At 49.3% G+C, this 27217-nt stretch overlaps 1 protein-coding gene across 2 annotated transcripts in view; it reads left to right on the forward strand.

Annotated features, from left to right (window-relative positions):
* Cables1 (Cdk5 and Abl enzyme substrate 1) overlaps nucleotides 1–27217 on the forward strand; it is a 103921-nt gene that overhangs the window by 62697 nt on the left and 14007 nt on the right. Inside the window, exons 4-7 of one of the 2 annotated variants that reach the window (XM_005355759.3) lie at nucleotides 3667–3744; nucleotides 21537–21633; nucleotides 22872–23028; nucleotides 24321–24424. In XM_005355759.3, the coding sequence (XP_005355816.1) occupies nucleotides 3667–3744; nucleotides 21537–21633; nucleotides 22872–23028; nucleotides 24321–24424 (436 nt within the window). The remainder of the gene's footprint in view (nucleotides 1–3666; nucleotides 3745–21536; nucleotides 21634–22871; nucleotides 23029–24320; nucleotides 24425–27217) is intronic. The other variant, XM_026783306.1, reaches the window with a different exon arrangement.

Genomic DNA, 27217 nt, shown 5'->3' on the forward strand with positions numbered 1-27217 from the left:
CCCCAAGAGCATGGACATGACCCTCTGTGGATCCTCTGTGATCCCCTTTGAGAGGCTGTACACCCCAAGAGCGTGGGCATGACCCTCTGTGGATCCTCTGTGATCCCCTTTGACAGGCTGTACTACCCAAGAACATGGACATGACCCTCTGTGGGTAAGAAACCCAAGCCTGTCCCAGGCTGCTGGGCATGCTCAGAACCATGTGTGTATCCAGAGGCAGCCTGACCCACAGCCCCATGGAGGCTTCTCCATGTCTTTTCTCTGGAGACATTTATATGGAAATGTGGCCTTTGCTTCCTCATAGACCCATCTTCCTGGGATTAATTCCACTATTGAAATCATAATAAGCTTTCGGGACATCTTGACTTCAGGATAGTGTTAGATGTCCCAGATGGGGAAGGCCGTATGAGCTTTTTGTGTGCCATGTGTGACAAAGGTAGCATCTGTGGTTGGAGGTGAGGACGCGGACGTGTTCAGAGCCCACTGGAAATGGTATGTGGTCGTCTCATGCCGTTCATGACCACCAGTGTTGAACTTAATTCTCCCCTCGAAGGAGGCAAACAAGCTGGATATTCTTCCAAGGCGTCTCCCTTGTGATGGATGGCTCCTGAGAGCAGAGCCAACCTGCATATTCCCATGAGCCTTTTGGTTCTGGCATGCCTTAGAGTTGCCTGCGTGAGGAGTCTCATTCTGGACTTGTTGCCTGCCTGTCTGGCTAAGGCCTGGAGTCCCTGCTGGAGGCCACATCCACTCCGGGAAATGTGAAAGACATGTTCCCAGGAACTCCAGTGGCAATGTGGGTAATGTTGTCATGGGTCTACCATGCAGGTCTCTGCCATGGCTTCTTCCTCTGGTCACTGTCCAGAGCAGAGTCCATGGGAAGGCTGAGCCCAGAAACGGCAGGAGTGACTCAGAAGTATAGGGTTCCCCTCTCCAGATTGGCCAAAGAGAAACCCACCCTAGTGGAATTGTTGGGAAACAGTCCGTGTTCCTGGTTGCTAAGCTTGGCTCCCTAATACAGTAACACAAGTTTCTGAATGAGATCCATGGTATCAACATCTCCTATACCTAATAGTGAGGAACACCCACAGTGCACCTTCAGTTTATAGAACAATACAGCCCTTTTCCTGCTGGGCACCTTGGATTGCCCTTGGCACTGATTGTCTCTCTTTTCTTCTTCTATTAAAGATGTCCAAACAGATTTGGTGTGTGGGGAAGGGAGACACATCAGTACTAGTAGTGAGGAAGGTGCCGCAGTAGTAAGACCATTGAGTTTGGTCAACGCCCTCTTTCCTCTGTGTTTCAGGGTCTGGTGTTGAGTGACTGGGGGTGTGGGGAGCAAGGGTCAAGGTGGAGCAGAGGGAGGGTGGAGCCTCTGTGGCTCCAGCAGTTCTGATGGTGGTAGTATGTGATCCACCACTCTCACGGTGGCCTGCAGGCAGGACTAGAGAGCTATAGTGGAACACATAGGCAAAGGCAGGCTCGCTGGTGTCCACGAAGCCCACGGGTGCCCAGCTGAGTGCCTGAAGGCAGGTCTTATACAAAGTTAGGGAGATGATCATGGCCAGGAAGAGCTCAGGTTCGTATCTAGGGCTGCCACACCTGCTCACCTTCAGTGAGCCCTTCACTGGCTTGTGCCCTACTGGCTCCAGCATTTAGTTCTGGCACATAATTTCAGTCATTATTGTGTCTGTACAAGTAAATTTGCACAGACACGCCATGTGGGAAGTTATCTCTGGGATCCGTGTGTGACAGACCAGCAGACCAGCAGGTGTGACGTATTTGACTCGGGTGCACTCAGGTGTGACAGTCTTGGCCCTCGCCCTGTTTACACTGGGTCTGATAGCTAATGAGCTCTGTGTTACATCATTGGGCCCCGTGTTCGTGTTCCCTTTCAGCTGCCTCCAGCTTTGCATTTCTTCCTCTGAGATCTGGAGAGATGCTAAATGCAACTCCACCCAAGAAGCCTGTCTACACTGGAGGTGAATCCTATTTAACACTCATTGGGTCTGCCAGGCGATGCCCCCAGGGTTTTTCTACTACAAACTCATTTTTTTTCCAGCTTCCCGATAAGATCATTGCTGATTTTACTCCATTTCACTCATTTGTTCATTCATTCATTAATTCACTCACTCATGTTTTGTTTCTTCGGACAGGATCCTGTGTAGCCCATATTAGTCTCAATTTGTTGTGTAGTCAAGGCTGGGCTTGAACACCTGATCCTCGTGCCTCTGCCTCCCAAGTACTGAGAAAACAGGTATGTGCTTCCATGCCCAACTCAGTACCATTTTTTAGGTGGGGAAATCAAGGCTCAAAGAGAGACAGGGGTACAAGGCTGGTATCAGGAGCTGGAGCTTTGCCTTCATCCTCTTTGTCCCTACAAATAGGAACCGTTATAGGGCCAATGGAGAGCTACAGTCCTAGGTCTCCCTGGTTGGTGCTTAGGTGCTTCTCTGCATCCAGACTGTCTCAGACACATTGGGGACACATCTGTAGAGAAACAGCCTGGTGCTGACCCCTTGGTCTTGCCCTCTAGAAGAGGAGATGAGTGACTAGGAGCCTGTCTCCCCCAGTGTGCGCCACTCACCTGGCCTTGGGGTGACTTCCCAATTGGGTTTTGAAGACTCAGTGGGGGTTTGCCGAATATGCCTAAGCAGGACATCAGAGACTGAAGAAGTAGCATGTAAAGACACAGGACTAAACTGGCTCTTTCAGTAGGTGGAGCACTGCAAGTACTCAGCATGCAGACATGGTAAGACGCATGGGAAAAACTGTGTCACCTACATTGGAGAGGCAGAGCCAGCAGTGTGGGCTGACTTCATCCCAGGGCTGTGGGCAATTTAACATCATAGTTTCAAAACAAGGTTAAGATCTCCAAACCCTGATTCACTCAGTAGTGCTGTTTTCCCTGCTTGTGACATTGTAATACTGAAGGAAATTTGAAAAGTAAATAACTTCATATGTGAACTCTACTGACCTCGTGCCAAAAAGGATGATTTTTATTTTCTTCCACTCATTTCTTTATGTTTTTTTCACGAGCAATTCCCCTTGGCAAGTCATTCTCAGATGGCAGGATAAGTGCTTTGAGGGGTTTTGTTTTTGTTTTCAATGTTTTTTCCAGTGGCTTTGATTGCATAAGAACATGGTGTAGAATCACTCCAGTAGATTCTTTATAGCAGGATGGTGGCTAAGACTGATTATATAATCGCTCCCTCAGCCTAGTCTCAGAATCTAACATGTTGCCAGAATACGAAAAGCTAACGATGGTAATGGATGTGAACATCTTTCCAACTCACGGGTCTGGGCACGGTCCTGATGTGGTGTTCACCATGCCTGCGCTGGCCACCCAAGATTCAGTGCGGTCTGCTCCGCCTTGTCTGCACAGCTCACGTCCCGGCAGCACCTCTCACGTATGGCTGGTCTCGCACGTGCTAATATTTGGGTGGGGAAAGGCAGCAAACTTCTGCTGTGCTGAGCCTTGTGTTTTGCAAGAAGAGCAGAATGCCATCTGTTGGAGGAGGTGCGGGAGTATGCAAAAGCTGCTGTGAATTCCATGAATGCTTAATTTGCTGTAGAACTTATTTTAAGTTTGTTTTGTTTTTTTAATTTGGAGTCTTTGCATTTAGTTAGTTGTTTGTTTTTTTGTTTTTTGTTTTTACTTTTTAGAATAGTCCTTATCAGTGGCAGAAGATCCTTCTGTAGTATATTTTCCGTGCTGCCGTACCGAGACAGTACCCAAGTCGGGTATGTATATGCATGCATGCTTTACAGTTCTCTGGGTGAAAAGCTCAGACACCAATGTGCACAGTGTGACTTGCCTTTCTCTGTTCTGAATTTGCCTAGATTTGATGTTACAAATTCAGTGTTTGATTTGGGGGGTATGTTCTACTTTCTTTTCAGCCAGAAAACTTCCTTGGTTTTGTGTGTGTGTGGGTGCGTGTGCGTATGCTCATGAGTGCAACTTCCCCACCATCTGCCTATTTCTAATGTCCATTTTATCACCTTGTCCGTTACTATAAACCAAGAAAACTATGAGGTTCACCGTATGCCACTGGGTCGCTCTGACTGTTGGAAAAGGTAGGTTGGACGAGGGCTCAATCCTGTGACTGGACTACATCTTGTGTCTTGGCTTTGGTTTGGAGCAGGACTCCTACCGCAGGGCAAACATGTCACAGCAAAGTGGCACCAGGAACTGCATAACTGGAGTCTGGCGAGAGAAAAGCTCCCCTCGCTGGATTAACTCACCCTGCCTCTGACTCTGAGCACAAAGCAATGGCAGGGGGTGTGGACTTGCACGATCACCTTCTCGCCACAGCCTGCAGATTTTGGTTCCTCCCTTGTCTCTAGGCTCGGCCCTACTCTGGCACCTGTTGTGGGGGCTGCTGGGATTTGGGGAGGGCAGTGAGCCACCCATGTCAGGCACATCGCTGGGTGCTGACTCCAGCCTCTGTTCACTAGGGACTGGAGCTGCCCTCTAGTCATTGAGACAACAGGCACTGTAGATCACAGCCCTTGGGGACAATGTGGCCCTGCTGCTGTTTCACCACTTACCCACCCTGCACTGGTCCCACAAGCTGTCCCAAGGCTCTGCTGCTGGCTTTGAACTCTCCTCCCTGTGGGTTAAGTGCTTAGCCTGATGAACTTCCTGGTCCTTACATGGACTATGTGATTACGACAAGAGCATCTACTGGTCAGATAACTGACTTATAGAGCACACCAAGTATCGACGTTTTTACTTCTACACCCTTAGAACAACCTTGCAAAGTAGGTGTGTTCTAGGAAGAAGTAGCAGATCTTACAGCTTGGAGGTTTGAGGCTCATGCAGGAGCAGCCATGGCTGGCTTCAAGGATGTCCTACAGAAGCTTTCCTTTACCTGCCTAACTTGCCATGGCCACAGTTGTCTCAGAAAGGCAGCCCGTTTCCAGGGAAACCAACCGTGGCAAGGTCCAGAGCATCTGAGTGTGAGCAGCCCCGGGGAGGTCTGTGCCAGCAGCTGATGGATCTCTCTGGGCAAGCCTCTTCTGGCCATGACCTGGATGAGTCCTAGGGAGCTGCCTCATTTCTCTGCACTCCTTTGCTGACCCTTCTGATGGATGCATTCTTTCTCCTGCTCCAGCATGTTTTTTTCATTTCTTTGCATACTACTTTCCACTTGACCAGGCACTGGCGATGCAGGGAGAGAGGATGGGCATGGTACCCATCCTCCTGAACTTAATCCATGAGGGGAAGACAGATCAGATTACACACAGATAGATAGATAGATAGATAGATAGATAGATAGATAGATAGATAGATAGATAGATAGATAGATGATAGGTAGATAGATAGATAGAGATATATATGATGTCACTGTTTAAAATAGATGCTGAAGATGTTCCAGCAGGACCACTGCCCCTTCCTAGCCAAGGACTCATTCCATTTCTGTAAGAAAACCTGGCTTCTCCATTCATTTCATCTTTGAAATGTTCCCATTAGATTCATTCCCCAGGGGTTAATTTCCATGTGCAGCTACCCCTCACTGCTGTCCCAAGAGCTTAGCATTTTATAGCTACGATCTCTGAGAGCAGTGGTCCCAGGCAAGAGTGGGAACGGGAACCATTTGTATGGCCCCACCTTTTGCGTGGCCACCCCTGCCCTGCAGACAAGCCACACAAGTTCCACTACTGTGGCAATCTTTCCGGGATGGAACATTGATGTTATCTCCTTCCCAGAGGGCACCCGGGGCTCACGGGGGTTTGTGGACACAAGGTTCCCAGCATGGCACATGGCATGCTGAAAGGTAAGTGAGTGTGGCCCACTGATCAAGACCCCCCTTTTTTGACAGCAAAAATGGAGAGTCTGTGTGGAGAACTTTGAAGATTGTATGTTTTCAGCTGTGGCTTTGAAGGTTTGGGTATTTTTCCTTAAAGAAATGTTCAAATGGAGCTTATCCACATCATCTATCTCAACATGGCTCCACGTGGCCTTCTCCATTTTTAGATACCTCAGAGAATTGCAGGCTGCCAGGTAGCTGGTCCCTGAACAGCGTCGGTTCATGCCTGGTGTCCCTGATGCTAGGAATGCCTGCCTGCCTCTTAAACCGCCTGTGAGCCTGACTGTTCTGCATTGTGGCCCTGGAGACGACATTTGGATGTAACATTATGTCTTAGATGTGAACAGATTCGAATCTACCATCTCTCAAAGGTTTTTAGTTAGGGAAACTAAGGGGCCCAACAATGAATTCTATTCCCAAAGAATACAGTTTCTTTGGAAGACCTCACAGGGGGACCAGCCTGCTGTCTGTAACAGTCTACCTTCTACCAAAGGAACAAGGAAACTGTGAGTGACCAGGTGGTTTACTGTGCTCTTGACATTTTAATAAACAGACATCCTGTTTATAAATAAATAATAGCCCATTTGCCATAATTATCCACTGATAACTACAATTCTTTTATTAATGATTAATGGGAAATAAAGGTATATTAATAGATACATCTAAGAAAACATGCATGTCAGTCCACTACGATAGTATTTGTTAGTAACAGCTGTCTTAGCTCTTGCACACACTGACTTATTATATAATACATCTCCACGTGGAGGAAGCTAGTCCTGTGATGTAGCCATCTGTCACAGCAGTCTAAGGCTGGAAAGAACTTCAGAGGCCAGACAATCTGCCCTTCCTGCTTTGATTCCGGGGTGGCCAAGGTGGGACTAAGGTGGGGGTTGTGTATCATTCCTAGAACTCTAAGCTGTTTCCTTTGTGTTTCTCTGTGTGGACCAGGGAGAGGACCTGGTTATTTCAGACTGTTGAGTACAGCACACACACCAGTAGGGGAGATGCTGCACAGCCCTAGCTTCATCACAAGAGGATCACAAAAAAAGGAAACTCCCTAGTCCCTCTGCATGTACTTCAACCTCCTTTGCAGGGCAAGCGTCTCCCAGATAGGCAGCCTTGTCTTCCTGGATGTGTTTTCTGACTTCCCTTACAGCATGGCAACTTCCCAACTCCATCTCCCATAGGAGATGAGGCTTCACCCCGCCTCATCTCCTGCTGTGGCCCCGAAGCCTTGTGTGTGGTTTTTTCACCTGAAGTGAACACTGATTTTGGTGCCTGACACCAGCTGAGCGATGCTGCCAGATTGGTCTTTAAAGAGCTTTCCCCATCCATGTCTCATCGTTTTTACAGCCAGTCCTTTGTACTCGCCAGTGTGCATGAGAATCGTCATCAGAATCCTTTGCTGTGTGGGATCTGCGGCCCCACCCACCTCTCCTCTCCCTGTGTGCTTGTTCAGGCCTCACTACCGCAGGATTCGGTCCTGATCGTGGAATCCAGAGCCTGCCTTCTGGTTGCCAGGCCTGTTCAAGGCAGCGGGCGTGGTGAGCATGAAAGTGTCTCTTCTCATAGAGACTAGACAAACTTCCTACCAAACAAAACAACCAACAGCTGAGTCCGCCCAGAAGAAGGGACTGAGAGAATGCAGACAGCTGGGTAGCGGAGTGCTCCCCCGTACAGGTGTACTGCCCTAGATGTGTGAGCTCTTGGGGACAGAAATGTTCGAGACTCTGGGAACTCCCAAAGATGTCTGAGGGTAAGCTGGCTCCTGGCATGGTTAATGGCCTGCTACGTGGAAAGAATTCAGTAGAGAGCCATGCCCAAGCTGGGGTTCTGCTTCGGAGCCAGGATTCCACCCTGGTACAGGAGAAATCTGAAGGGAGCTTTGCTCCCTGTCATAGGGAGTCCCCAGCTCTCACCGGACCGACCATCACTCAGCCCTTCACCCCATTCCCTTATGATTGCTGTTTGGAATATTTGGCTCATGTCTCCCAGGCGGCTGCGGGCTCCAGCGGTTATTTCGTCCTTGCCTGCACGGCTGGTGTGGTAGCGGTAAAGTCCTGTTCCCCACCTGTCAACAGTCAGTGGCTTCTAGCACTCACCTGAAAAATTATTCTTCATGGGGCTTTTTAAACTTTCAGACTTGCAGGCATGCACAGATGGGGTGAGTTCTGGAGTGTTCTGGTCCAGGTGATGGGACAGGGCTTGAGTTCCTCAGCTTGAGAACAATGTGGAACACTCAGTGTACATGCAAGCTGCCAGGTGTATGCTAGCTCGTGGCTGGAGTCTCCCAGATGACTGTTAGCTCCAGTGGATGCAGGCGGCCTGGTTATTTGACGGTTGCCCCAAAGTTCAGACTCCCTCAGTGTGTAGGGAAAAGCTGGTAGGGATTCTCAGAGGATATAGCTACAGCTTTGTGTGCTAAAACCAGAGTACTGAGCCGTGTGGGGCCGTTTCCTAGCGCCTCCCGGTGTGTGTGCTCAATTCTTTCTCCTAGCACTGGGTAAGATAGGTTCCTGTTTTATCATTTTGCTTGAGAAGGATGAGATACAGTGGGGCTAGGCAGCCTCAGCTGAGGACAGTGAGGGCAGACGGTAGCAGGACTGTCCACTGCCATGGGCTAGCTCGGTCCACAGCACTTAGCTCCAGCTGTCTTCCCACTCCACCACACTTTTAGGGCTGGACTTGCTGGCTCATGACTCTATGGTATTTATAGTCACGCAGGGGTCACTTCCTGGGAACTTTGGTGGTCAAGCTGTTGGGCCATGGCTTTCAGAAGGTAAGGGGTGCTATTTACCCTATGACATTACCTTTCCCGAGAGTAGCTCCAGGTAGCCGTGGGCAGACTCTCCCTCTCCCTGTGCTGAACCCAGAGCAAATTCTCTACCACTGAGCCACAGCTGCAGCCCTGATTACTTGCTTGGTTTTATTTTGAGGTAAGGTCTTGCTACGTTGCCCAGGCTGGCCTCAAACTCATGATGCTCTTGAGTAATGAGAATTACGGGAATGTGCCACCAATGCTCTGGGAGGAGTCTTAAATGAAGAATAATTTCCCCATTTGGTGTTTCCTGCCTTTAGTCAGAGGGAGGAATGGCTGTTCTGGTGCTGTCCTGAAGTGCTCCCGCTTGATCCTCCCGGCACCTTCCCCACAGGGCCCATCTAGGCTGCCGGCCTCCTCTTTTAGTATTGGAGAGGGATTTAGGGACTTATAAGTGTTTGTCCCCAAGTCTAGACCCAACGTGTGGCTGCTGCCTCTCTTAGGAGTCCAGCGTTTCTGTAAGAGGGTCACTCTTCATAGCAGAAGACATGTCATCACTGCCCCCATGGGCGACAGATCTTTCCAAACAGAGTTTTCTTTCTACTCAACTTAATTTTATTCTGTATGGGGCATGTGTGAGTGGAAGTGCCTGCACGGGCCAGAGGCGTCAGACGCCCCTGGAGCTGGAGTTACAAGTGATTGTGAGCCCCCTTATGTGGGTGCTGGGACCAAATTCAGGTCCTTTGCAAAAACAGTCCATGTTAGCCACTGAGCCGTCTCTCCAGATGCCACAAAGCTTTGACTGCTCCTAAATGTGGTTTGACTTACAGAGTTGACTACATGTAACATTTCAGAAAATTATCCATTATAAATTTCATAGCTCTTTTTTCTGAGCCTCCACATTAGAAACACGGGTCATGTGACATGCCCTACAGTGGCTCTGCACACATGAGTGCATGCAGGGTGGCAGTGGACACTCGGTGTCCTGAGCAGCAAATGCAGAATTCCTATCATGGTCACGGTTGTGGGAGGCACGCAAGACCTCACAGACTCTCCAGGAAGAAACAACTGGCATCGGCGCCAGGAATAGCCCAGTGGGAGGCAGTGCAGCCAAGGCAGACAGATGCCACACCCCGGCCTCTCCCACGGAAACATTACCATTGCATTTCCCGCAGTCCCCCCGGGCTGCCTGAGAATGCCTGTCTTGCCCAGGTGTGACTCATTTCCTCCAGCCGACTTTACAGGAGCACTTAACTCTAACAGGGCCTGGGCCACCTCTGGGGAGCTGGGAAATGTGGCTTTCCACCTCTCTGGAGCCTGTGGCCTTGGCAACAGTGGTTCAGTTCACTGAAGATCCTCTTGTGTTTACTCTGAACCTGGGGAGGCCAGTGAAGAAGCCCCCTTTCCAGCATCGTCCGCAGAAGGAGCCTCTTGTCTCCATGTCTGGGGCAGGCAATGATATAATCCCCCAGTAACACCCCCTTCACCCAGTGACCCATTCCCTCCGCCTAGTCGACAGAGCCACTCAGAATAGCATAGCAGCCACAGCATGTGACATGAGCCTTCGGGGGAGGGGACTTGGTATTTCATCATCACATCGTCCTTCTCACTGAACCCCTAGGCCCCTGCTCACCCTCTTTTGGGGTCTTTCTAGCACCGTCTCTCCCCATGGCATCTCAGAGCCAGCAAGATGCCTGTAGATGTTTGTCTGGCTTCCCTTCCTTGGGGGTTTCCATCTGGAATCCTGCTCTGTCACTTGCTGATGCCAGCCTAGTCTGAAGGAAGTCAGCCGTTCCAAAGTTTCCATAGGCCCCTTCCCCACCCCCATACTTCACCAAGGCTCTGCTAAGAACCTCTGTCCAGTACCTTTGCTGAGGCCTATGGACATGCCCATAGCATGGTTTTTTGTTGTTGTTTGTTTTGTTTTTTGGGTTTTGTTTTGTTTTGGTTTGGTTTTTGGTTTTTTGAGACAGGGTTTGCCCTGGCACTAGCTCTTGTAGACCAGGCTGGCCTCAAACTCACAGAGATCCACCTACCTCTGCCTCCCAAGTGCTGGGATTAAAGGCGTGTGACACCACGGCCCAGCTCATAGCCTGTATTTTAACTTGTGAACATGGACTGTGTCTTAGTTCCTCTCAAAGGAGTTCTGCATGGAACACAGTGAACACACTGCTTTCCTAGATAACTAGACGGATGGGTGACGTGTTTGTCAGGGCTGAATTTCTAGACTTTGAGGATTTGCTCATTTCATGGAGGAAGCAGAGCACGGTGCCACCAAATGTGACAAGAAGCATGCTCTGGTGAGAGCAGGTGTTCTGTGGAGCCCTTGGCGTGTTCCTTAGGGTCATCTCCAGAGAAGCAGAGAGCTGGACAGATGGCCATTGAAGTGCCTTGAAGGGACTAACGAGGTGATCCAACTGGGGCCATGGGCTCTGCCTCTCTCCAAGTGACTTTGTCACAGCAACAAGAAACTTGCTAAGTCTGGAGCTTAGCCCTATGCTCTGGTGAACCCCAGCTAAGCCCCTCCTTTGTGCTCCCTAGTCAGATGATCCAAGGTCCACACAGCTGGGGCAGACTGCATTTTACCTCACTGGTATGGCAGGTGAGCCATGCTGGGCATTCAAGCTCGTTGCTAAGGTCACATGGCTTCTGCGTTCTATCTTTTCCTAGGCCCCACTGGTGTCTCCTGACTTTTGTCAGAGTTGGTGGCTTGACTGTGTCTAAAACAGATCAAAAGATAAATAGCACATGTTCCCCCCACCCCTTCAAGTCAACACACTTTTTCTTCAGTTGTACCCTGCCTCTGTTTAAATAACAGGCCTTTTAGGTGGAAGCCAGCTAGTTAGAAGGGGACAGTTTTCCCAAGGTCAGTGCTGTGGAGACAGGGTGGAGACAGGGTACTTCATCTTGGGGCGAGGTGACATCCCTGCCATCATGTATTCTAATCACGCCCTGTAGTCCTTTCTTCTTGACTCTTTGTAGCGGCCAACAGAGCCATCTCTGTCTAAGTACACGCCTCAGAAAGATGCAGGAATACTGACCCGCTTGGACTGAAAAGGGTTGTGGGTTGTGCCCATTTTTTTTTCAGATTACCCAGATGTGAGGTTGATGTCCCACTGATAGTCACCAAGGGTCGGTCACACCTCACCCAGCAGCTCACAGGCTCAAGAACAAAGTGCTTCTGAGGACACAGGAGCCCTTCCCAAGGGTCATTTGTGAAGGATTTTGAAATGGTGGGTACCTAGCAGTTCCAGTGCCTTCAACAAAGGCAGCGACTTCAGGTCAGGAGGCTTAGAGAAGCACTTTAGTGACATCGAGTTAGCTGTCACCTTTTCACTTCACGGTTCCTAGCAATTCTGGCAACACAAGTTTACTTGGAACTCAGTCCCTAAAGTGGTTCCCCATAAAACTACTCTAAAGGGGTGGGCAAGTCCACTGCTTCCCAAGCCATCTTGGCAATCTGTGTCAATGGGCACCTGAAGCCAGGCAAGGGGTCAGCCCAGAGGATGGAGCACCTGCCAGGCTGTGGTGATGTGGGGTACATCAGTGGGAGGTCATTCTGTGCAGTCACAGATGCAGTCCAGCCTGGCTCCCAGGCAGGCAGCCAGCAGTGTGGCTCGCCAGGTACTGTGTGTTCATCTTCAGATTTTCTTTTATTTTTTTCCCTCTCAGTACATACATGTTAAAGCAGGTTTAGAAAATGCATAAAAATAAGGTCAAAATTAACAAGCCAGACCTCAACAGAGCCATTGTTAACATTGTGGTCCATTTTCCTCCAAAGTTGTCTTTCCCTCTAGTGATTTCACAAATACAGCACACAACAGAGGTGGGTTTCATGGTTGGTTTGTTTTGCCAGACCCCACCTTTCACAGCATGCTGGTTGGTGAAGCACAGTAATAGGGAAGGGGACAGATGTGGCCCATCTCTTCTCCTGTGGCTTGAATTCAAGCCTTCTTGTTGCTGTAAGCACACTTCTCCAATGGCGCTTGTAAACTGTACCATTCTCTGTAGCATCCCCAGCCTAAACCAGCTCCTCCTCCTGCAGCGAGTAGTTGCCAAGGCTTTACCCGCATTAGTCATTGTGTCCGCCTTGTAGCATGGCCTGCAATCAGGCCTGGAAGCTCTCAGCACATCAAATGACTGGCATGCACTTCTGGACTCTTCCCCACTTCGTAACCAGTGTGCCATGCGCCCCACCTGACTCTCCTCTCCTCTCACCCTCCAGCCGCCTACCCTGAGCTTTGGGGCCCCCACAGAGACCAGGAGTGGAACCTCTGGGTGCCGCAAAGGATTTGTGGAGTTAGATATAGACATTTCAGAAATGGTGATGGAAGCTGGAATGGCCTCGGAGAAAGAAGGCAAGGCAAATCAGAGAGGAAGGTAAAAAAACCTTTTAAACAGTTGGCTTAAGGGTCAGTCCCAAGCCAGGAAACCAAGAGAGAGACTCGGCTTCCTCTAGTGTCTTTCTCCTCTTACAACCCCTGGCCTTTTGCTCAGATGAGTTTGAACTTCAAACTTCTGGCTTGTACTTTGAGGCTGGCTCGCTTCCATTAGAGGCTGAAAGGGCACAGTGTGGCCAGTGCCCCTTTATAACATTGTATCCATTAGGAAGGTGCATTCCGGTTCCAGACTGCCTGCGTAGAGGGTTTTAGACTACAGTGCACTAGAGTGAGAGACGGTCGGCAGAATGTGAAGGGTTGTCCCAGCTCTGTTTCCATGCTAAAGGTGCTGCATCTTTGCCCAAGGGCTTCTTTCCTGAAATATGCAGACATCAGTGGGTGATTCTGCCTAGGCATCTGACCAGAAAGAAGAAAGTAAGAATGACCCGGTGGTTGATTTGCTATTTGGAGATTTGGAAAAACAAGCTAGGTGATTCTGGCCAAACCAGTGTCTATGATACGCTGTGTGGACACAACCATTTGTGTGACAGTCCTTAGTTGAGCAGTAGGTACTGGATCCACTGTCTACCAACTCAGCAGGGGGCAGATTGCTCAGTGGGGTGCAAGGTATCTTTGGGGGTGTGTCCTAAATTGTCAACAGCTTGCACATGGTGTTTGTGTCCTTAGCTTTTGGCATGAGGCAATCAGATGAGGTCATCTGCTTGGGTCCATTTCCTGATAGCTGGCCATTCTGTGACAAAGAACAAATTCTATTCTTAGAGAGCTGTCAAGCCTAAATGCAGCGCCTGGTCTGGGGCCCGTCCCCTCCTCTCCACCCACTCGCCCCAGAAACATCTCTTTTCCAAACTGTTTCTTTCCTCACACCAAGCATATTCCCACACAGCGACCTGTTCTGCCTGATCTAATGGGTGAATCGTGCCATTATCTGGCTGTTTGCAAGAGCTGCCTTTAGACAGAGTTTGGTATAAGCTCTGTTAAGACCTCTCCATTGTCTGCCAGTCGCCCTTCTGGGGATGACTTTCCCGTGATGTGCAGAGTCTGAGAGGCCAAGATTTCTCAGCTAAAAGCTGCCTTTGATTTCACTTTTTTTTTTTTTCTGTCTGCTGTAGCCTTTGTTCATTGACTTTGAACTTTGGTGGTATAACTCTGCCTCCATCCCAGCAGGAGAAACTGGTCCAGGATGTCCATTGCACTTGAAGGAGTAGTGTTAGCTCTGTAACTGACAAATACTAGATATGATGAACTTAGGAAAAGGAAAAGGCTAATAGGTTTGTGGTTTTAGAAGTTTCAGTCTGGGGCTGGGGGGTAGGGCATGCATAAAGACCTGAGTTCGATTCCTGGCGCCCACATGAGAAAGCCATGGAGCAGTGGTGCATATTTGAAATCCCTTTGCTGGAGAGGCAGACAAGTGGATCCCCTGGGCTCTGTAGCCAGGGAGCCTAGTCCATCAGGCAAGCTCCAGGCCAGTGAGGCACTGCCTCAAGAGGGAGCACCGCTCCCGGGAGCAACATCCAAAGCTGCCCTGTACAGGCTTCCACACATACATGTACATACATGCACATACACATTTTCAGTCCAAGTTTCATTCACTACAGGTGCTGGAGCTGAGTCATGGCCCTCATGGTAGGACTGCGGGGATGGGAGTTTTCTCAGCAGCCCCTTCTAGGGCCACCTCCTGACCTAAGTCCTCCATTGAGCCCTCCTAGGGACTCCTCTGTCTCTCAGTAGTACATCAGGTGAGGGAGCAAGCCATTTAGCACTTGACCTTTGGGGGACAAACTACAGCAGACGACAAATGGGGCTTCCTGACAGCGCACCTGTGTCCTGGAGTCCCACGGTGTGTGATCTCTTAATTAAGACTCGCTCACAAGTGGTATTTCCTTTCCTAGTCCAGTTTTCAGAGCTCTGCTTTCTTCTACTCTCTTCTTTTTGAAGGGTCTAGAAATCCTGTTAATATTTAATTAGCCCTTACATTATTTACACATCCAAGTGTTTGAGCCATTGTGGTCCTTTAAAGAGCAAGTCACTGGGTGGTGCTCCCAGCTGGTGCTCCCAGCTGCTCTGTGAGTCTGAGCTTAAGACACCATTAGAGATGTCACCATGGGGCAGAGGTCAGGGCAGCCAAGTCTTAGAAGCAGAAAGCCTTGGAAAGTCCCTAACTGGATCACACACATGCCTTTCCCCATCTGCTTTCCAGGTGTAAGTATTCAATTCTTTCTTTTTTTAAGTATTATTGTGGGGGAGTGTATGTGATGTGGGGTGCATGTATGTGGGGGTCAGAGGTTAACTTCGTGGAGGTGATTCTCCGCTACCTTTCCAAGTGTCCTAGGGTTCACACTAGCTCAGCTGGTTTGCATTGCAACCAACTTTACACACTGGTTTGCAATCATATTTTTTTTTAGATTGGGTCATTGATTTTGCCTCCAAGGGAAAGAAAGGACTCTGAACTTCTCGTCTGGTAGGGAACCCTGTTTTCCTACCAAGATCAGTTGTGTGCATTAATGATAGCCAGCCGAGCCTTTTAGAAAACACAGAGTTGGAAGCTGGCTATGCAGAGGTTAAGGGGGAGGGGTCCATAACCTTTGCGCACATGATGATGTAGGTGGACAGGTGGCTCAGCAGTGGTGAAATGCGATGTGCTGGCTTTGTGCTGTAGCCGCTGAGGCTTAGCCTGGGGTCCAGGGGCTGTCAGGGCTGGGGCGCACTGCTGTGGGGGATGCTGGAGCCCCAGATGAACCAGCCTGGTTTTTAAGCATGTAACTGCTGCTGGCTGTCTCCCCGAACATGCTTTCATCTTGCCACCCTGGCCCTGTCTCTGTCCCCTCTCATTCCCCAACTGACCGGTTCCATGGTTAGTCTTCGCCCTGCATTTGCAAACTGTTCAAGTTTGTTTAGCCTGAGAGTTGAGCTGAGCGGGAAAGCCAGGCTAAGCTGCAGTGTCCCCTGGAGCTGGGGTGACAAGGAATTAGAACCCAAAGTTGTCCATGGCTCTTCACCAGTGCTTTGTGACCCCCGTGGAAGTAAGTAGATATTCTCCTACAACCTCATAAGCCATATTTGTCCCCGGACAAAAGTACCACATTTGAGCCTTAGTATGTGTAAATCTGGAATACCTCAAGCGGGACTTGAACTTGCCATACTTTTAAAGACAGGTACTCCTATGCAGGCCTGGTACCTACCCCTGCCTCCAAATGCTGGGATTAATGGCATATGCCACCATGCCCACTGCCTTTTTGATTTTTAAAAGCAGTTGGAGTCTCAGTAAATTAACATTTGAACCTTACATATATCTGGGATTAAAAGAAGATCCTTGGCTTCTCAGAGAACGTCTGCTTTTAATGGCTTCATTCAGCCATCGCTCTGTGTTGTTGTCCTTACTGTGAGTTTAAGGCTGGCGGTGAGTGAGTCCCGTTATATTTTTAATAACATCTTATAAGATTTTAGAACAGTGGTCTAAACATTAAGATTTTATCCCTGCTCCAGTGGGACTTTTGGTTGATTTTTTTCACTGGATATTCTTTTTAAAGCTTCTCTTTGGGTACATCAGTGCAACTCACAGCTCCTTTCTGCAGGCACTTCCAGTCATTCAAGCTCCCGAGAGAGCAGCTGGCGACACCCATGGCTCTGTCAACTCACACATGAGGCCAAGGCAGTTATCTGTAATATTAGGGAGCCCATTGTGAAATTGCTGTTATTATGCCAGTCATATGGCTCCAACGGCAATTTCCCGCATCCGTGCTAATGTCAGGTTTCAGTGACATTTATTGAAGCACTTAGTGGGAAAAACCCAACCCAGAGAAGATGGACAGCCATCATCCTTGTACTTTCAGATTCCAACAGATTCAGGAAAGGAAATAGATACGTGCCTGAAGATGTAGCTCTGCTGGTAGAATATTAGCCTAACATGTGCAAAGCTCTGGGTTCAGTCCCTAGCACCACAGATGACTGGGCATAGTGGCACCTGCCCCATGACCCCTGTCCCAGCACCACAGATGACTGGGCATAGTGGCACCTGCCCGTGGCCCCTGTCCCAGCACCACAGACGACTGGGCATAGTGGCACCTGCCCGTGGCCCCTGTCCCAGTCCACAGACGACTGGGCATAGTGGCACCTGCCTGTGGCCCCAGTCCTTAGGAGGTAGAAACAGAATGACCAGAAGTTCAAGATCTTTTCTGCTGCTTATTGAGTTTCAAGGCCACCCTGGGCTGTAGCTCAGATCCTAAAAAGGAAAAACCATATTCAGTGATGAATTCAGAAATGTCATGGATGAGCTGTTTTCTGGATCTGACTCTTGAGGCACGTATGTGTATGTGTGTGTGCTCTTAACTCACGCCCAAGAGCCAACCTGAGAGGATGCACAGAAGCCTGGATCCTAAACATCACCAAGTCACGTTCTAGAGTGGCTAGCATATGCGTGTACCAGATACAGCTTAAAAGAGTCTGTCCTCCCTCACCTCCCTTTCCAATCTCCATGACTATACAAAGACAGACACAGGGCAGTGTTCTCAATCTTCCTTTAATACAGTTCCTCGTGTTGTGGTGACCCCCAACCGTAAAATTATTTCATTGCTGCTTTATAACTGTTATGAATCTTAATGCAGGCTATCTGATATGTGACCCCTGTGAAAGGCTCATTCGACCACCAACGAGATTGCTACTCACAGGTTGAATGCCGCTGGCCTAAGGGATTTTGTAATGCCTAGAACCTGGGGGCCACACACTGGCCATTGCTTACTGATGTGCCCTGACACTGCCAACAGTCTACTAAAGCCACCCATGACCCCTCCAGTATGCCTGTGCCACCTGCACTGTGGGTTCCTACACCCCCCATAGCCCCCCAGTATGCCCTGGGCCACTTGTAGCTGTGGGTTTTGGAGTACTGATAGAATGCCAAACAAGAAGACCCCATGGTCACCATTTCCTCCCCATCGATGGTCACCTCGCTGTTCTCATTGGTCTTCCTGCCTTGAAGATGCCTGCACAGCCTCCTCAGAGAACTCTGGCTTGAAAGGTAAACATCCCTGAGGCTACAGACAGCAAATGGCCAGGCTACTTTGGGGAAATAAACAGGGAGAGCAGATCTACATTATTAAACACACTGTATGTGACTGTATGGTTTTATCATGGAAGTTACCAATGAATGGAAGTCACAGTCCTGACAGGAAAGAACTAAGAGTTAGCCCAGTATGGTAGCCTCTAGCCACCAATGGCTATTTACATTAAGCTGATTAAAATTTCATACAATTAATATGAGCATGGTGCTGGTACATACCTCTAACCTCCACACTCTGGGAATTGAAGCAGGAGGATCGTGGACTAGTATAGGCTATAGAGTGAGACTCTCTCTCTCTCTCTCTCTCTCTCTCTCTCTCTCTCTCTCACGCACACACATACACAATTCATACAACTGAAAAATGATGTGGGATGCCCTTTTGTATATGTCTTGATTACATTGGTTGATGAATAAAGCTGTTTTGGCCAATATACCAGAGGAAAGCGGATGGGAAATCTGAACAGAGAAAGAGTGGGTGAAGTTGAGGTTATGCCATGTAGCTGCTGAAGGAGAAAGATGCGAGAACATTAGCAGTAAGCCACCTCATGGTGATACATAGATTAATAGAAATGGGTTAATTTAAGATGTAAGAGCTAACTAGGAATATACCTGAGCCATTGGCCAAACAGTATTATGATTATATAGTATCTGTGTGATTTTTCAGGTCCCGGGGGGGCAGGAAATAAAAGCACAGTCTCCATTTATAGAAAAAATTAGCTTTCTTAGCCAGACCGTAGTTCATATGTGGCCAGTGACCACTGTGTGGGACCGTGCAGGTGGAGAACATGAACTGGTCCATCCTAAATCATATCTGACCTGAGGCATAGTTGAAGATTCATCTTTACTCTCTCACCCAGCTTGACCCTGGCCAAGGCACAGCGAATATTCTATTAGAAGGTAAAATGGCACTAGCAGGTCACACGACTTGACACATGCAGGGAAGCCTAGGGTGGAGCCTAGCCTGACCTCTGTGGACCCAAGTGTCCCTGAACACTTGGACAATTTCCTGGGTCCATGAATCTGTGATTCTCTACACAGGGATTGTGGGTCTGCTCTTGGGGGGGATCCTTATGAAGTATAGTTTTGTTATAGCTTTATTTCCCTTGTGTGGGAAGAGGCATGACTGACTTGCCCTGTCCACTGTGTTGTGCACTTTTAATAACTGACTGGAGTCAGGCTGTCCCGAGGACTCAGTAAGTCAGCTGAAAAAATTCTGATAGGAGCCACAGAGCACCACAAGACAGCCACACCGTCACTGGCAAATGTCTTAGTTTCTTTACCTATGAGATATGTGTAGATGGACGAGACATAAAACACTCCTGTAGGCCCCTGCACACAGGTGGCTTTGAGATTTATTCCTCTGGTTCTTCTTGCCCCCATACCCTCAGAAGATGGTACCTACCTTCTATTAATGTCAGCCTTCAAGTTTTTTGTTGTTTTTTTTTTTAGTTTTTTCGAGACAGGGTTTCTCTGTGGTTTTGGAGCCTGTCCTGGAACTCCCTTTGTAGACCAGGCTGGTCTCGAACTCACAGAGATCCGCCTGCCTCTGCCTCCCGAGTGCTGGGATTACAGGCGTGCGCCACCACCGCCCGGCAGCCTTCAAGTTTTTATTGGTACACATGCTGCCCCCTCCATATTTGTGGTTGATTTTGAGAATCACTATAGGTAGCTCATGTAGAAGGCAGATCAGTCAGGTGATGTTTCTCTGGGGTTGGCTAGTTTCAGGGGACCCAGTGGCCTCTGTAGGCACTGATTTCACTTTCCTTAGCATGCTCTGTCCTAGCAGCCGGTTCAGTCAGCAGAGCAGCTCTGAAAAGCCACACACATAATCCTGGAGACCCTAGCCCTCGAGGAGGGTGGTCTCTATCAGAGAGGACATCACAGAAGGACTTCGATACACATGAAAGCAGTTGCCTTGCCTATAACATTCTTGAAGTCCTCATTTGGATGACTTGTGCCTCCTTGTTACATTTTTTTGGTTTGTTTGGTTTGATTTTTCAAGACAAGGTTTCTCTGTAGCTTTGGAGCCTGTCCTGGCAGTAGCTCTGTAGACCAGGCTGGGCTCGAACTCAGAGATCCGCCTGCCTCTGCCTCCCGAGTGCTGGGATTAAATGTGTGTGCTACTACCACCCAGCTCCTTGTTTTGAGTCTTGCAATGCTATATTCCCAAACATGGAAGGCAAACATGATGTTGGGAATTATATACATGGGTCAGGTCTTGGAGAAGTATTTATAATGTTTATGGGAGGGAGGGAGGGAAGGAGGGAGAGAGGGAGAGAGGGAGGGAGGGAGGGGAGGAAGGACAGACATAGGAAGGGAGGGGACCCTATAAACTGAGAACTTGTTTGCCTTTGTCCTATGTGACTTTGATGTCATTTTTGAGTGTGGTGAACCATCTCCTCAAGAAAGTGGCTTTAAGGATACAGTGTGCCTAGGTACCACCATCCTAGGTCTGCTGGCTGATTTTGAAGACCGTCCCAGGCCATCCTTGGCAGGCCCACAGATCAAAGCAGTGACTCAGCTGAGCCGGAGGTGTTAGCTTTCCTGTGTTGGAAGTGGCATTCTTTCCCTTCTCTTCTGCTCATCACTCCCCAGCCCTTTCTGTCTTCCTGGGTTACCATCAGCCTTTCCATATGGCTTTCTCTTGCTGATTCTCAGAAGTCTCCATCCGGGTCCCATGGTGAGTCATTCTGCCAGTCTAAAGTGGCCTTCACCCTCAAGCACTGGATCAGACAGAAGCTGGAAGGCAGGGCCAGATGTGGCAGCAGTCTAGAGCCCTGGGGTGTCACAGAAAGCTCTGGATCCTCTGCTCCGTCCTTTACTGGCTAGCACAGGATGCTGGACGACTGTCATAGGTAGTCAGAATGACTCTAGGTGACTCTGGAGGGGCTCATCCTTTGACACAGTGAGTAATTCTACCTGGATGTAGGCACAGTGATGCTATCTCGCATCTCCGGGGTGGTGTTAAGTGTCAGGAAGAACATTCTATAAAGACTCACTCCCCACAACATGCTGTCTTGGTGGCCTTGACAAGCCTCAATTTCGTCCTCTGTAAAATGAATTAATGGTAATATCATCCCCAAACACATGATGTTGGAAGGCTCATTGTTATTACTGGGACACACACTGTTATGGAGTTTGGCCTAACTACTGGCATTGATCCTTTCGTTGCTAGCAAGGACCTAGTAGCTGGATTTATCGCAGCTGATAGAGTGGCAAGGAGAGGTGATCTTAGTAACTTCAAAAAGAAGCCTGCGTGTCTCAAAACACAGGCCATGTTGAGGATGTTGGTAGCCAAGGGCTTCCGAGCCCCTTCCTCCTCACGTGTTCTGTTCATTGGATTTCATATACACTGCAGGCAGTATGCGAGAGTGACCCCCCCCCAGCACACTGAAGCCCCCCAGAGAAAGGCAGCAAAACCGTCATTTCACAGGGTGACTGCTGTTTTACGCAGTAAGTGTCACATTTTGGAAAACACACACAAGCATTTCTTCTTGGCTTGTCCTTCCTAGGGACCTGAAGTTGGATGGAGGGAGGCAGTCAGCAGGGGCCATGAGCCTGAAGGAGATCGTTGGCCTTGATGGTGTGGAGCTGGGTGCTGATGGGAAGGTAAGGTTTCCAGTATCCGACACTAGGCCCAGGATGCAACACAGAGCTAGGATGTAAGACTTACTTGCAAGTACACCACGTCACTGCAATTCTGCCAGTGTGCGGACAGAAACCGCGAGTCAGCAACTCAGCAGAGGCCCGGCAGGAGGTCCCGAAGTATATGCATTTCTCTGCTAACACTTTTTATAGATGATTGTGCAATACTCACACACGAGCACACATCCACATTCCAGGGTGGGGTGATGGTTCGCCTCTATAAACTGGAGGTGCTGGTGAGCACTAGTCCAACCACTAGTGAGGTTTTATCTTCTCCTGATCCAGGAAGCCCAGCCTGGTGGCCACTAAACCATGGTCAGTTTGCTGTCCCACTAAACAGGTACATTCCTCTTTCACCCACAGTACTGGGAGCTATTATACGCTGACCTCTGGTACTGGGTAATAGGTCGTCTCTGTACAACCTCCAAAAGCCGGCACCCCTGGGCAGAAGCTCCCAGTGTGCCTGCCGGTGAGCTGTCCTCACCTCAGGGCAGCCGTCACCTCTGTGTCTGAGACACAGTCGCTAGTCCAGGCTTTATGTGGGTTGTGTGCTTGTCCTCATCCTAAAGGGTGAATGTTCACCAAGGAAGGAGGAAGTGGAAGGTTGGGGTCGAGCAGAGGGTCACAGCCAGCTCCTTCAGGGACACATGAGAGGAGCCAGAAGTTCTTATCAGAGATCCTGAGGCCTGGTGTATTCTGAATCCTCTCCTGGATTTAAGATACCTTGTACGTGGCATAACATTCCAGCACATTCTGAGATGGTACCTTATTGTCTAGCACGTGAACATTTTGGCCACCCACCAGGATAGACAGACCGGATGGGGCCAGTTAAACTACACAGTTCAGAATCTGTTCAGGTGAGGCTTGGGTATGAAAGTGGCACCAATTTGGCAAAAATGAATACCAAACAAGTTGCCTTTTTCTTCCTTTCTTTTGTTTTGTTTTGTTTTTGAGACAGGGTCTCTCTATGTAGACCAGGCTGCCTTCAAACTCAGAGATCTGTCTGCCTTTACTTCGAGAGTGCTAGGATTAAAGATGGGCCCACCAGGCTGGGCTACCAGTTGCATTTTTCCAATCCCATTAGATTCCAGAATTGCATGATTTTTTTAAAAGCAAACCTGATCTTAGAGTAGCAATGGAGCAGAAGACAAGCCGGTCACCCCAGGCATAACCACTGCTCTGTCTTTGTTCTTCCCTCTCAGACAGTGTCCTATACCCAGTTCCTATTACCCACAAATGCCTTCGGAACCCGGAGAAATACCATAGACTCCACCTCCTCCTTCTCCCAGTTCCGGAACCTGAGCCACCGCAGCCTCTCCATAGGCCGGGCCAGCAGCACCCAGGGGAGCCTTGACACAGGTAACATTAGCTCAGAGGGTCTGGTGACTCATGGCAGGAGGTGCCTCGGTTTACAGTACAAATGGGACAAGGTCCATGGGTGAGGTGAGGTCACACAGGTCACACAGGCTCAAACACATACCCAGAAGACCTTTCTCTTAATTAGCTGCTCTGTTACCAGCCCCCAGGGCCAACCCATGTGGGAGAAGCCCAAACCATTGCTCTATCCCAGCCCCCCAGTCCTTAGGGTTTTGTATTCTATTGTGTGTTCTGCCTTCTGCATCTCCCACATCACCGGATCCTGACGTGCAGGGTTGGGTGCGCGTTTCCGTTGCTCACAGTTATGAACGGGGATAACTTTTGAGCAGTACATTCCATGTTCCCGTTGCTCACAGTTATGAACGGGGATAACTTTTGAGCTGCACATTCCATGTTTGCCCATACACAGCTACAAGGATGGAAACTCTTAGCAAAATTCCAGCTGAGGGTCTAGGAAATGGCTGGCAAAGTACCAGCCACAGAAACATGAGCGCCTGAGTTCAGATCCGTGGCAGCCACATAAAAGGCCAGCACTAAGGAGACAGACAGGAAGACCCACAAGTGTTGCTGGTCACTGGCCTGGCAGTATTGGTGAACTCCAGGTTCAGTGAAAGACCCTGTCTCAAAGATGGTAGAAAAGTGATTGCGAGAAATATTGTATCAACCTCTGATCTCTACACACACTTACTTACAAACTCATGCATACACTTACACACACTAACCCTAACCCACACATGAAATTCCCTAGGTCAGTCTGCCCCTGTCCCAATTCCCCATCACCTGCAAAGGTCATTTGTGTCTGTGTTTTCTAGTGGCTGTCATGGCTGGGACATGATTCACACATAGCAGCCTGTCTGGAAGCATTTACCTAGGTCATGGCCCCGAAGGTCACAGTTTACCCAGGTCATGGCCCTGAATGTCATGAATGAGTTTAGCAATTTTCTCTGAGGCTGGTCTAGGACCATGTGCTGTGACCTACAAGAGCATAGGGCACATGCTGTGTCAAGTTTTGTGTTCTTCTGGGTCAGGGAAATGACCACATAATTTACTAACATAGCAAAACATCAGAATGGTAAGAACTGGCCAGTCTTTTTGTAAACGTGTGGATGTACCTCATTGCCAAGCAGAGACGGTCCCTAGACATCAGCCATTGGAGTGACTCTGAGACAGATGACCCTGAGGCCGCCTGTCTTCCATAACTGTCCTCAGCATTTTCCCAGCAACCTCAGCTGGAGTCTGGGGCCCCTAATTGCCATTTTGCTTGTGCCCTTCAGGAAGTGACCTGGGAGACTTTTTGGACTATGACCCAAATCTCCTGGATGACCCCCAGTGGCCTTGTGGCAAGCACAAGCGTGTCCTGACTTTCCCTTCGTACATGGTGAGTGGTACCTGCTGATGGGTTGGCGGGTCTGTTTGTGCTCACAGCATCCGCAGAGGCCTCGAGGACCTGGGACGTTCTGTTGAGCTCTCTGATCAGAGTTGCAGGATTCTGGTTAACTGGCCTAGGAATGCCACTTAGAGAGAGGCTGAGGAGGTTGGGTCCAGTGGACATGAACGCTACCTCCTAGCTTTAGAGGCCTTCACTTCTGAGAAGGGCATGCCAGAATACACACCCCAGACTCCACCAGGGAAGGGCCTGACCTTTTCACGGGAGCACCAAGTTCAAGCTGAGCTGAGTCTGAATCACCTCAGTGACTGTAAGTCTCCACAACACCCCAAACCCTGTATGAGTAGGACACAGGCGTTACAAGCAACACTGTTCTTGCTGTGTGTATTCCGTGACTTCCTGGTTTCCCGTGTGTAATTTTGATGACACATTCTGGCTGACTACCTTCCCTACCATGGCGGGCTCTGGTAGAGCTGTCCTAATTGCTGGAAGCAGGAAAGAGTCTACTATGCAGAGAAATGGACTGACCAGGCCTGTCAATCACAGCATCAGCAGAGGGAACATTTGCCCAGATGCCCTGCCTCTCCGTGCCTTCTGCATCCCATGGGCACTTCCTACCCTGGCTCACTCTAACTCCTTATCTTAGAAGCCCTACCCTCAGCATTGAGCCCAAGGAGTCTCACCGAGGTCTTTTGTGTCTATAGAGGCCAAGGAGCAAAGCGACTCCAAGTCCTCAAAGGTTGCCTGCATTTGTGCTTAGAGTTTAGAACCCCTGGTCAGCACTGGGCCTTTGCCGGTTACTATCAGTGTTTGTAGTCAGAGCCTTGCTGTGCCATATTGGGTAGAGTGCACTTCCAAAGTAATTTAATTTAAAATGCTCGCTGTCCTCACTTTTAACTACTTACCCCTCAGAGCCCTCAGCTCCTAACATGGTTGTGTATAGGTAGGGATTGTTGGGTTTAAATGTTCGCAGGTTTTTTTGTTTGTTTCTCTTCCATGCCCTGATCGTTCAAGGAACACAGCAAGACTCATTCACCTTGGTGATCAAAGTGACAATCCAGTGACAAAATCCTGTGTCTTGTTCTGAAGGAGCCACTGAGAAGTTGCTGTCTGCATGAGGACATGCATTTTCAGTGTGGCCCACTTTGTCTATGGTTGATCACTTTATTAACTAATTTGGGCAGGAAACTTGCTCAGAACCCCAGGGAGACCCTTTGCTATTGGCAGGAAGTAGGGAGCTGAGCCTCTGGCTCCTGAGTCGGGCTCTGCTCACTGATTTTGCCTGCCTCTTTCTGAATGGCCTGTCTCTGTGCAGTCAGCAGTGGGAGCTAAGGGCAGAGTATAAGGGCCATTCTTGCCTAGAAGATTAACCGATGTCTAGAGGTTTGAGAGAGTATGAAGGTGTACTGCTTGTGGCTGATGTTGGGGTCCTGCAGGGGACTCCCCTATGGAGATGTTGTCTTGTGGCAGAACTGACTTCCCTTTGACAAGAATGGCAGGTTCCAGATACCATATACCTCCTTATTTTATCGTGAGCTTTGGAGTTCTGGCCCCAAACTGTGCAGACACAGGTGACACAGCTAATTTGCCCCCTTGGACACTTGGATGACTTTCCAGGTGAGAGTATGTGTGCAGCCCTCCTCATCCTGTGTTCCCATGTCGTTTTTCATGTCTTGACACTGGGCTTCCAGGAAGAGTCTGTGTTTTACAGAATGCGATCATTCTCTGGCTGCATTTCCTAGTCCAGGCCACAAGGCTTCTCCACCTATTCTGGCCCCAGACAATGGTACTTTTGATAAAAGACAGGACATCCATTTTTTTGTCTTATCAGTTAAATTGTTGACAATGTGTGACAAACAGCTTCAGGCCAGCTTCTGCAACTCAGAGGAGCCTACAGCGTACAGGGGATTTAGCTTGATCTCCTAGGAACTAGAGTGCAGGATTCTTTGTTTTCACAGGTTTGCTTGACTTTTGTATGCTGCGGAGCAAATCTAGAATTTGCTCATTCAGCAGATGTAGTTGCCACCCTCCAGTGTGCTTCCTTGTTTACTGGAGAACTAACCATGCATAGTCCCCTCTCATCGGCCTTAGAACGAGAGGGAAAGCCCAGCAGCAAGCGAGGAAGCAAATGACAGTGGTCGTGAGGAGGGTGTGGAAGATGCCGTCCTGGAAAAGTGACAGGAGTTGACTAGGGGCATCAGAGGTGGGTTCCCTGTGGAAGGAGTGACGAGCCTGCATCTGTAATGGGCTGGTGACTCCCTAGAGGGACAGCAAGAGTTGGAGTTATTTGAGCAGTTGCTAAAGGGCCCTCAGTAGAAACCTGAGGCCCATGAGGAGGAATAGCACCCCAACAGCCATCCCATCAGGTAGATGCCAGGTCTCTGAGGCTGGGTCCTGCTGCTGCTGGCCCCAGCACTTCCTCACCCCGACTGCCATCCCATCAGGTAGATGCCAGGTCTCTGAGGCTGGGTCCTGCTGCTGCTGGCCCCAGCACTTCCTCACCCCGACTGCCATCCCATCAGGTAGATGCCAGGTCTCTGAGGCTGGGCTCTGCTGTCTGCTGCCCCCAGCGCTTCCTGTTGCCGCTTCTGCCAGCTCAGGGGAGCAAGGGACCACCAACCTCTGGATCCTGCTGTCTCAGCATCATCTTCTCAGACCACAGTTCTGTCTAAACCAGTGGAGAACCCAAGCCCAAGGCCTTGGGACTGTATGCCATGGAATTTCAGGCCCCATTAAAGCCATTTTAAGTATGTAGTTTCATGAATTCTGTCACCGTCCTTTGGT

This window comes from Microtus ochrogaster, chromosome 18 (genome assembly GCF_000317375.1).
Source record: "Microtus ochrogaster isolate Prairie Vole_2 chromosome 18, MicOch1.0, whole genome shotgun sequence".
Taxonomy (NCBI): Eukaryota; Metazoa; Chordata; class Mammalia; order Rodentia; family Cricetidae; genus Microtus; species Microtus ochrogaster.